The sequence below is a fragment of the Linepithema humile genome, chromosome 1 (genome assembly GCF_040581485.1).
Source record: "Linepithema humile isolate Giens D197 chromosome 1, Lhum_UNIL_v1.0, whole genome shotgun sequence".
In the NCBI taxonomy this organism is placed as follows: domain Eukaryota; kingdom Metazoa; phylum Arthropoda; class Insecta; order Hymenoptera; family Formicidae; genus Linepithema; species Linepithema humile.
In genome coordinates this window covers 23,261,312-23,273,195 of record NC_090128.1, presented here as the reverse complement: position 1 = coordinate 23,273,195, position 11,884 = coordinate 23,261,312, and the positions used below count along the sequence as shown (strand labels likewise).

The 11,884-nt window shown below is 36.0% G+C and overlaps 1 protein-coding gene across 7 annotated transcripts in view; it reads right to left on the bottom strand.

The window, feature by feature from the left end:
• Positions 1-90: 90 nt before the first annotated feature.
• The window catches only part of LOC105675837 (insulin-like receptor), a 53,765-nt gene continuing 41,971 nt past the window's right edge, over positions 91-11,884 (bottom strand). For 2 of the 7 annotated variants that reach the window (XM_012373272.2, XM_067353182.1), the window contains 5 exons: positions 11,290-11,667; positions 10,545-11,080; positions 9,973-10,465; positions 9,640-9,881; positions 91-9,545 (listed from right to left, as the gene is read on the bottom strand). In XM_012373272.2, the coding sequence (XP_012228695.2) occupies positions 8,897-9,545; positions 9,640-9,881; positions 9,973-10,465; positions 10,545-11,080; positions 11,290-11,667 (2,298 nt within the window). In that variant the 3' untranslated portion in view covers positions 91-8,896. The remainder of the gene's footprint in view (positions 9,546-9,639; positions 9,882-9,972; positions 10,466-10,544; positions 11,081-11,289; positions 11,668-11,884) is intronic. The other 5 variants (XR_001101314.2, XR_010889732.1, XR_001101315.2 and 2 more) reach the window with 5 other exon arrangements.

Below are 11,884 nucleotides of genomic sequence, written 5' to 3'. Positions count from 1 at the left end.
GTCACAGGAAAACAAACAAGACTGGAATTATTCTGCAGACGCGATAGACGCGATAAGGTGTAATGGGGCTTCACTGCAGATGTTCAGTAGTTCCTTCACAAAAAGATTTTTATTAAAAATCTGGTATTTGGTAAATAAAATTTGTTTCTTCCTCTGCGTATAGCGCGTGTCATATAATTATAATAGTAAATACAATTTTTAATAAGACAATCCGATATACATATCTAAATTTATCAAGCGTCGCCCACGCAAGGGCACATTAATACAGCTAAAAAGATACAATGACAAATGAGGGATCGTCATCCTTGCCCACAGCGCGGTTGTCTTATACACAAAACATGACGAAATTACAAATTAAAATTACATCTACGACTATTCTGTAGCGGCGGCTATGTTGTTGCCAATTATCAGCTTTTGTTACAAATTGCGAGATGCAATCATCTCAATTTTTATATTCGTCATCCATACAAATTTTTATTATCATTTATCCCTTACACATTCGCAAGTGATTAAAAAAAAAAAAAAAAAAAAAAAACCAGAAATCGTCGCACCATTAGTGCACGACAAACGGAATAAATGTTATCTCTAATCAACTAAAAAGAAGCCTTATTAATTCATTAGCGTTCTCACTAAAACATCAATAATTTGCCGTCATGTATCACCGTATAGCGAATGGTTTAATTTCCATAAAATGCTCGACAACATTACACGGTGACACGCAAACTTACAAATATATTAGGTATACAAGAGTTTCAGTGTTTTACTTTTCGAAACCTTCGATCTTCATCACACACACACACACATACACACAAAAATTTAGCCAGCGAAATATTCACCGTTATTGTCTGTGATCTTCTGCAACAATTCAGGCAATGCTCTGATTCCATCGCGAAAAACTGATGACGATGTATAGTTGATGAATGATTCCATCTATTTTTCGATTTCATACAATCTTATTAATCTCGAAAACGGTGTTCTTTAATATTGTTTTGAATTATTTGAGACAAGTAATATACAGCCAAGCCAAGCCTGCGAGAGGACTTGCCAGCCTAAATTGAAGATTACCTCTTGAATCTTATGAGCAATGCGAACTATAGCAAAACAACTTTTCGATTACCTTCACGCCTTTGCAATTGCTTCGGATAAATAATCTAATTGATGTTTGCAGTACTGATAGATATTTGAAGGAACCACAACAATTTCCGGTTGAAAATCATAAAAAAAGCACACCCTTATACTTTGAAGGATCGCAAGCAAAAAGGATTAATTACTTGCAAAAATTATGGAATGAAGACGCAACGCGGACACTAGAGGAACTCACAAAATTGCTTGATGATGAAGAAACAGTTTCCAAACAATTAGAAGATATGGGAATGATTCAGAAGTTCGGACATCGAGTGCCGCGTAAACTCTCTATCCTACAATCATCATGACACAGCGATTCAGCACATGCATTTCGCTGCTTACTAAGCAACGAAAAAAGAACTTTTTATGGAATGTTGTAACGGGTGGTTATACATGGATCACGTACTATAGAAGACACGACTCTAAAGACTAAAGAATAATAATTAATAAATGATAATTTTTCTGCTGGGATATATGCGAATAAATTGTGCAAATAATTAATAATTTCCACAACTCATTTCCCACCAGAAAAAACTTTGTACAAATGATTTTGTTTCGCCGTTATTGTTGCTTGGTCTTTACGTAATCCGTGTATAACCATCCGTTAAAACATTCCACAACAAGTCCTTTCTTCGTTGCTTAGCAGTGAGATGCGTGTGTTGAATCGCTGTGTCATGACGGTTGCAGAGAGTTTACGCGGCACCTCGTGTCCGAACTTCTGGATCATTCCCGTATCTTCTAATTGTTTGGAGGTTTCCTTATCACTTTCAAGCAATTTTGCGAGTTCCTCTAATGTCCGCGTTGTGTCTATATCCAATTATTTTTACAAGTTATCATTCCTTTTCACCTGCGATCCGTCAGAGTATAATTCACTGGCGTCAAAATTGCCACTTTCAAAACGTTTAAATCAATATTTACAAGTATCCTAAGACAACATCTTTGCCAGTATTATTACAAATCGAGTGGAATGTTTGAGACAGTTTTTTTTTTTTGTTGGAATTCATACCGAAGGCAGTGTCGAGTACATAGATGCTCGTCGGAGTTTATCTTTAGTCTTATGATATAGATTCACGACTGATTTGTAAAGTTGTGTTCTCTCATGCCACACGACATTTCGAAAATCTCAACGTCAAAACCACTAAAAGAGGGAATATATTTCAATTCCGAATAATTTTTCCAAAGCAGTGAAAAGACTAAAACTCTTGCATACGCCTAATATAAATTGATTAAGTAGTACATCATGTTAGAAGCAAATAACAAAAAATTGAAGATGACACATTTCTCGCGAGATAAGTATTCAATTCCGAAGTATTGATGTCTTTTAAAGTGAGCTTATGTTCTTTTCGTAGCGTATTTCTTTTTTTTTCTTTTTGTAGGCTTCATCTTCTTATCACGGCAGTAACGTTTGCTTTAAACTTAGGAAGGAAATATACTAATTTGTGCATCGTCCAAAAGAATCTGTAAGAAAATAGTTTGCCCTCGCGGCACATGATATTTAAACGCTTTTCTCAAAAGAGGATGTAAGTATATTATTCATTTTCGTATTTATTTTCAAAGTGATGTAAATCTATTTGTTTTGAAAACAGTATCAAAATCGTTCGATGTGAGTTTATATTAATTGATATAAGCTTTGTATCAATTGATATACATAATAAATAATGACGATTTATCATTAACATTAGATATAATTAATTCTCATGAAATTCTGCATTTCAAAACCAGATTATACACCACCTTATCGTAAGCGGCTCATATATCATCGCAGCGTTACGTATGAAAAGACGTTAGGCTAATCTTTAATTTCGCATCCTCCTGTTTACGAGAGAATAACGCGCAACGGTATATCGGAGGCTATTCAATCCATTTAATGACTGCGACAAAGAACTAGCATACATTCGAATTTACAGAGCTCGACAGCAGCGATAAAAACATTTTTCGACATATATTTTTGAAAAGAAATGACGCGAGTGCTTCTCTACTCTTTTCTTCATCATTCGCGATCTTCGTTAAAGGAAGCTCTGCGTACGAATGGATACGTATCCTGTTAAATAATATGTATTGATTTTATTTAACGTACTATAAACACACTTCTGTCCATTATTACATCAAACTATTATACATCCACATCTCATAGCCTAAAGTCATACAGTCTCGCGTGCAATTCGTACATTTGCTCACGGCTTTGTTGTAAATTAGTCGAAGCGCTATTTACAAACATTTGGAGGCTGAACCGGTGCACAAAACGTCGCTGAGAAGCATCTAGCGAAAAAGAGAAAAAATTTACCGATTTATTCTCTTTGCACATCTGTATCACAGCTGATCGTAAATTGACAAGACAACTTTGCTTCTATTACATTCGTAATTTGCAAATTGCAAATTAATCGTTTGAGCATTCGTTGCGTTATTGGTGACTTTATTTATTCTTAGCAGTTTGAATAAGGCAGCATCGATCATCGTTTGGACAAACGAAATATTCCTGAACGTTTCGTTTTCTCTACATAACCGTAAAAAATAAATCTACGTAATATATTGTTACGGTACTACGTATGAGCGCTGAAACAATATTTATTATTTAAATAAGTGCATATGAGTGATAGCTGCGATAAGCACAGAAAACACGTACAATTAACGATAAATACGGGCTGCTGTATAACACAGTCTGATAAAAATAGCATCGATGTCCTTACGATAGGAACAACTGGACGTCGCTCAAATATGTGCAATTCTAATAAAAGAAATCGATTTTTATAGCAATGTATATAAAAACGGAAGATATTTTTTCGATTTTTGCCAACAGTTAAATCGTTGTCTATAAATTATAAGCTGCCAAAGCGTAAAATAAACCATTAAAACATTTGCAAATTCATAAAAATGTTACTTAGATTAATTATTCTGAAATTCAGTAATAATTTGAAGACTCTCGGATTCCTTATATTTTTATGCAACGTGATGTAAAATATTGGTGCGTGATTCGTTACTTGTTTTATGGTGCTATCTTATTGTTAAATCGTTATAGAACTTGAGCAATCTATTGAGCAGTTATGTAGTTGGAAGTAACTTCTATTGTAAAGTAAAAAGTAGTTAATGTGTGTGGATTGAATGGTAGAACATATTTTTTTGTTATATATATATGAGTATATAATGATACACGTATGCTATGCAATACACACGATAGAAGAAATAGAGATCTCAGCTACATGTAAATGTAGAAACAGTAAAGAAAGGAACTATTTGCGAACAGAGTTTAATATTCGAACGAAAATCTGAAAGCTGACACGACACTATAATCAAAGTCATTTTCATCATAAGACAGAAGTAATTTCATAATCAGAGCCTTGTTTCATTCTGGAAGATTCTTTTATTTAAATATAGGCGCTAAAGATTAATCCGTAACAAAAAATTAATAACCAAAATATCGATTAAGACCTCCTAAAATCAACATATGTCCAAAAATTGATAATAATCTCAAAGTATGAAGGGCGTGATATCAGTTGCAAAAAGAATTGAGTCACCGCAATACTCATATATTTGCTAAAATGCAAAAAAGTCCATTAAGTTATCGACTCATAGTTTCTCGAGCTGCGATTGCGCTCTAAATTAGCTTCATTTACAGAATAAATACAAAAAAAATTGCGGATCGAGATGGAGTAATCCTATGTCAATATGCCTCCTCGACGTTTCGACATGAATAGTTATGCTTCAGTCGAGGAAAAAACAAACACCGGGAGACTAATTATTCACGCACGGACGCGGTCAGAGTATGCAGCACTTCACTTAATTTCTACAACGAAAGAAAAATGCGGTTCTTCTGCGTTATGTCCGATATTCTTCAAACATTTTTTCATCATTGATACAGATGTACATTGATATCGGCGCATTGGCTTACATCCTTAAACCACCGTCTTACACAATTTACGTATGTTCAAGTGAATATATCGAGTCACACATTTATTAAATCGCTCAATATGCGCGTCAACAGGCACATCTCTGCATTTTACAGTTATACAATTTCCAGACACTGTTTACGTACTATCTTAATCCTAGATTATTATATTACAGAGCTATCGAACTATAGGCCTAAATTAGCACGATCGCACGCCGTTCTTATGATACCGAGACTCGCGGTCGTATAGGAAACATTTTCGTGTTAATCTTACTTACCATATTTACTTCATATGTAGTACATGTACATGTGGTCTAAGCGTTAACTGCTTTCATTCGTTATTACATTAAATACTTCAGAATACGAGCGCGAGGCTTATTATTATGATACATTTGCCGTGGCGATCAATGGTATATCTGTCATCAATCGTGCTTCTTTATCGTGTATACCCTTGTTTTTACCGCCTTCTGGAACGCATTAAATTTCTTCCGAAAAAGTTTAATCTAAACAGAAAAAAAAACACAAATATTTATACGTTAAATGAACCCGGCAGAGTAGCGAGGGGCAAAAAATGGTTTTGGTATGGATCCAAGGCTATAAGTACACGATCGCGATGTAGTCCGATTATTCGGTCAAGAGTTCAAGCTGTTACGATATACAATCGGTGCTCTCAGTCAGAAGAATAACAACTTTTCAATAAATAAGTATAGCTTAGCTTGGCACTTCGCTAGTGAACAGAATTTTTGGACATCTGAAAATGGGAACGAATAATCGCGTGATCGTTAATCTAGAGCTGCTAAGAATAGAAAAAAAAGGATGAAATATTGAACACTTCAAAGAAAGAGAGAGCGAAAAACAGCATTAAAGATAGCGACGGCATGTCCTAGAAGATTTGTATCTTTCCTGCAACTTACATAAATTTCTTCTCTTATACTTTTGACATTGTCTTACACGTCTGTACACCTGCGATATCGCGCGACTTATCCAACGTATAATATATATAAATATTTCGAATAGCGTTTAGGTACTTGCTATTAGGTCACTGGTACTTTAGTCGTTGATATATAGGGTATCTTGAGATTAATGTATTACTCCGTTAAAAAATATTTTGATCAATCTAAAGTCAATTTTCAAACGGTTATTTTTCCGGGGAGAAAAATTTGCGCGAACTACACGTTTAAGTAATAAAGTTTAATCAAATAAAATAACAATGTAAATGGATAACAGGGCCTACCGTTTTATTTTGAGAGAAGTCTGATTTGAGCCTTAATCGTCTAAATGGACAAAGGTTGAATAATTTCAAGAAAATGCATCCCTCCGAATTATATAAAAACGTCAACATTAAACACAGATTCTCGTTCAGAAACAGACAACCCCATATACTTAACACCTGTTCCGACAAGCAGGGGAACCAAAGTGACACAACGATATGTGCGCGACGTCGTAGGAACGAGAAACAACCATGAATCGCATATAATTAAGAAATCTCGAAATGAACTGCGCAATGTATCGTCAAGTGGATGCACGGCGAGAACAATAAATGAAGTAAACCAATCGAGGTGTTAGGGGATATGAAACTTCTACCATTTTGTGTCTTGTATCTTTAACTTACTGAGAGATTACGGATGTATAGTAGGATTAGCTAATCAGTCTTGTGTTACAGGCTCGTTTATGTGTAGTCTCAATTGCATCGCGTTGCGTTGCTCGTATTACAATTGTTTCCTTAGCTCATTCCATTAGGATTCGACCGATTATTATTTGTCTCGCGACTGCATTGATTACACCAGGGTTCAACTTTTTGTCCGTCATCAATCTTGTTTCTCACTGGGCTCTAAGACAGTCTACGGTCTCTCGTTTCTACTAAAAAACACGATGTATGCCTCTGAATTTCATCATTTATTTCGTGGAGCGACGCAGAAATCACTGCATGACGGATTAAGGGCGATATTGTATGTAAGCGATACTATGAGTTGCTATATTCGCTTATAAAGCGTAAGCAGCGGTTGATTCTATTGCACGATGTAGAGCCTGTAAATTTATGATACTGTAAATTGCACGATAAATCTTTATAAAAGTGATATTAATAAGTAGTGAGAGATATGACTCCTTAAGAGATATCAGAGAGGCGAAGCGCGATTTCATGTGCCAGCTCCACGAAATAGTAAACACATAGCTTATATCGTATGAGCAAGGTATGTTGAAAACATTTCAGAACTAAAACAACGATAATTGAACAAATTTTTTGAAAAAAACTAATTATTTGTTCGCAAAATACAATATTTAATTTAATGCGCTATTTGAATTCAATAAAAACGAAGACAAATAAACATTAAATTAAGTGTCTTTCTGCACGTTATGATCGTTAGAAAAATGTACTCAATCCTGAAACTTTTTAAACACACAGTACAGTTTTGCTTTATACTCTTTGTTGAATTTCTATTTTCGTTAGATTATCTAAATACACGGAATAAGAAACGAGAGTAGGGCGCCATTCAAATTAATATCGCTAGCATAACATTTGATCATGATAGTTTCGAAATTAAAATGTAACAATATTAATTTCGTGTATAAAGACTAGAGACTAATATTGTTTTCGTTTAAGATTTTACTATAATTACAATAAAAGTATTAAAATAATTACTTGGGATTACAAACTCTTTGCAGACTATATCGCAAACGCTTATCAACCAAACATTCACTACTGAAAATTTGACTTTCTTGAAAAGGTCCTTACTCTCTAATTCTCCTGCCATACACGTCGAGTAATTGGTGGATTCAGAGTTCTTGAATCAGTTGATACAATGAAGTCAAAAACGTTAAAACAACGTAGAAAATATAAATATAATAGAAATTTATAAATTAAAGGAACGCGATATATACTTGCTAAGTCGATACACTTATTCTGAACCACCCTCCACAAATATATATCTTCCAACAAATATTGAATCTGTTATTATAGTATTCAAAGCCTAAAATCGTGCAAAGTGGCGACTAGGCATAATTCACAAAATTTATAAAATGTGGTCTCTTTGCTGTGAACAAAATGTCGTACCAACGCGGTAGTCGACCTAATTGCCACTTTGGTTTACTAAACTTACTGTAAACGTTGGGAAAGCAAATCGATGTGCTAAATATATGATTACTTATAATAAAAATTAGCGTACTTTGCGACTGAAAATTGAAGAGGAAATCTATGGTACAAGTAATGAATACCTGCTTAATTCTTTGATACGCGCTTACACACTAGAGAGTTAATGGGAAGAGGGACTGCCACGTGTTTGTCAACGGACATCATGCATCTGACAGGTATATCTTGGCATGTTTTTCATGTCAGCCCAATTTTGCAGGAGAGACGTTTGGTTTGAACCGCAGCTGTTTCTAACTCCATGATAACGGATCTTCAGTAAGCTAAATTCTCTATATTAACGTATATTACAGCGATAACTTCAAAAAGACAGTATCTGATATAAATATATCCGCTATCCGTTTTCCAACATGCATCGCAGCACAACAAACATGTAATTAGCTGTACACGCGTAGCGATGTTAATTACATTTACAGAGACGGAATTAAGACATGGTAACACCCGTATGAGAAAACTCCACTGGTTTGTTAGGACCTGCACTCTTGGTTACGTCTAGACACTTAAAATATACACTTACAAGTATAACTTACGTTAGTCTAGAACACTAACATCCTCCTCTCATGTATATAAAACATAGCTCAAATGTGATCCGTTCAAAACTCTAATCCAGTATGCTCAAAAATTTGGCACAGACACTGCCTTTTTGTTGGAATATATCGATTCGTCCCAAAGAATATAATTTCGAATTATCGTATATACGATTTGTTTCACACCGCGGATGCTGATAGAGAGAATTATTGAAACTACGTGGTTGTATTACCAATGTAACCGTTATTCAACGTTTCCGGTTTGTTCACGTAATCAGCCGTGTACTTGCTGTCCTTTTTGTCACCGTTAATCTCAATGTCTGTAGCGTCCATAGATGCAAACTCTATGTGCAACGGACTAATCTTCTTTTCGAGACCCGACATTATTTCGGGACTATTTTCGTAATCGGGATCACTTTGAGGCTTAGACGAATTTGGGCTGTCGAGAAAGTTTTGCCTGACTAAACCTTGCGGACTCACAGACTTTCCCAAAGACGCTTGACTTATGTTACTGCGGGATGTGCTTTTCTTATATATAAAAGGCGAACTCCTGACTGATTTAAGGCTACCTTCTACGTAAGGCGAGTTCAATGTGTCCTTACTAGATACTAGCGAATCTCCGGATATGCCACCAAATTCGTCAAATCCAGCTTTAGGTACTTCTGAAGAGTTCATGTCATGGAAATTGGAAGTAGCATTAGAAGTTTCACCGTATGAATTTATTCCGTATCGTGGACTTAAAGTATTTTTAATATTGCAAGGCTCAAAACTTGCAAAGTCACCAAAGTCTTGACGCAGTGGCGAATCCTCTCCTCCCTCGAGTTCTTCCTCCCGCAGGTCTTGTAGAGCAACCATTTCTAAATCTCTGCGGAAATTGAATAATTTCATTTTTCATTATTCAAATGCACAAGCGAAATGCTAAGCGAGTATTATTAAACAATACGGGATAATATTCTTACTCATTTTGCGGTGAATGTGAACTATTTTGATTTCGAGCTTCGATTCCTTCCGGGCTGTGGAAAAAGCTAATTTTTTCAAAGTTTTCTATATTCATCTCTTGCAATAACTGCGTCTCAATGTCTATAAAGGTAGGTCTTTTCGAGGATCTATGATTCCAGGTACGCCACATTAAGTTATATAGCGTGTCAGGACAATTTTCCGGTCGTTCCATAACCCCTCCTTCAATCACATAGCGCAATACCTACAAAGGACATCGCGATAATTCAGAGAAACGTATAACGCAACCAGAGAATATATCGTATACATTTAATTGCAGCAACTTGTATATTTACCTGATCGTTTGACAAGCCTTGATACGGCTGCGAAGCTAGCGTTACCATTTCCCACAGAACGACTCCGTAGCTCCAAACGTCAGAAAAGCTGGTGAATACGCCATCTTTTAAACTTTCCGGTGCCATCCATCTGACAGGTAAAAGCCCCTTGGATCCTTTTCTGTAGTAATCAGTTTCGTATATGTCTCTCGTCATGCCAAAATCACCAATCTTCACGGTCAGTTTGTCATCCACCATACAATTGCGAGCGGCCAAATCTCTATGGACAAATTTCTTCGCAGAGAGATAAGACATGCCGTCCGCAATCTCAATCGCCATTTGCAAAATGTCTCTCAACGTTGGAGGTGTCTTGGAGTTCTCGCAAACGTCTGGTCGGTGGCTTCTCAAGTACGTTTTCAGATCGCCGTTCACCATCAACTCCATAACTACCAATGTAGGTTGGCCCTGCGATACCACACCCAGTAATTTGACCACGTGATGGGTATGAAAAGCCCTGCAAAACGAGAAAATATAACGAATCAATATCCAAAGAGAATCATTGCGATCACAAAAGGAAACAAAATTAATCTTACTTCATAACGGACGCTTCGTTAAGGAACTCTATTCGTTCGCGGTCGGTTGCGTTTTCATTTACAGTTTTCACGGCGCACTGTACTTCCGATTTGCCTTTTACGTCCTTGGCTATTCCTTCATACACCATGCCGAAAGAGCCGTTTCCCAATTCTCGCAACAATTGAATTTTCTTTCTCGGCACTTCCCATTCGTCCGGCACGTAACTCGTGCTCACGTATTCTGGATTCACCGTCGCGATAAGCCTCATGCTAGGCACATTCCGCATTGATTTTTTCTTATATATGCAGTGTGCTATCCATGTCATAGGAATGAGTAGGACACAGCCCAATATTGAAAATAGGATAATCTGAAATTTACTGATCGTGCCAGATTCCGGAATATAAAAATATTTCACTTCGGTGTATGCGCCGTTTCCGGCTAAACTCGTAGCTCGCACTTTTACAGAATAATTTCCAGCAGAAAGGTCTTTTAAAATGTACGAATTATCCCTCTTGGTGAACTCACGTCTTGTAACGCATATTATCATTGATTTTATCTGTACAGAACAACATTATATTTAGATCATGGCAATACAGTCAGCATAAATAATTCAAATTTTTAATTATAATTAATTAAATCTCTGTATAATAGATATAACTAGATGATATAATCAGTTTGCAGTTTTTTTTTTCTCGAAAGCTGCATCGAAAACACGCTCGCTCGTAGTGCATTTACTTATACTAATAGAGTAAAAATATTACTTACATTTTTTATGTCCACTCTTTTGTATTCAATCTGATACGCGACAATTAGGCCATTCGGTTGAGGCGGCTCGTCCCAATACAATGTAACCGCAGTAAGACTATTATTATTTTCGCCAGAAATAGACAGCCGGAAAGTGTTGAGTGGAATATTATCTGCGCTCTCCATAGCAAACGTACGATACGTTTTCATGCTCTTCGTCGAGCAATTCTTTTTTTTCGTCTCGTTTCCAACTCGTTCTCTGCATGCTTGAATCTCGATATTGTACGCGGCAAAGTGTCGAAGGTTTCTCATGACCAAAGTAAGATTCGTAAATGGTACTCTTTTGTCGAACATTATGACTGTGCCATTCACTACTTTCGTAGCATCCTTCTCCTTCTCCTAAACATGAAATATCAAGATTAATCAGTTTTTGCGAAACAACACGTGAGCGCTATTTAGCGCAATCGATCAAATTATTATCAATTAGTCCGTATTGATAAATTTCTACCATAAATGTCATAAATTTCAATCAGAGTCTACACGTGATACAAAATACAATGGCTTTCCAAATATCGCTTATTGATTAAAATCCACTTACCAATTAAAATTAAAACGC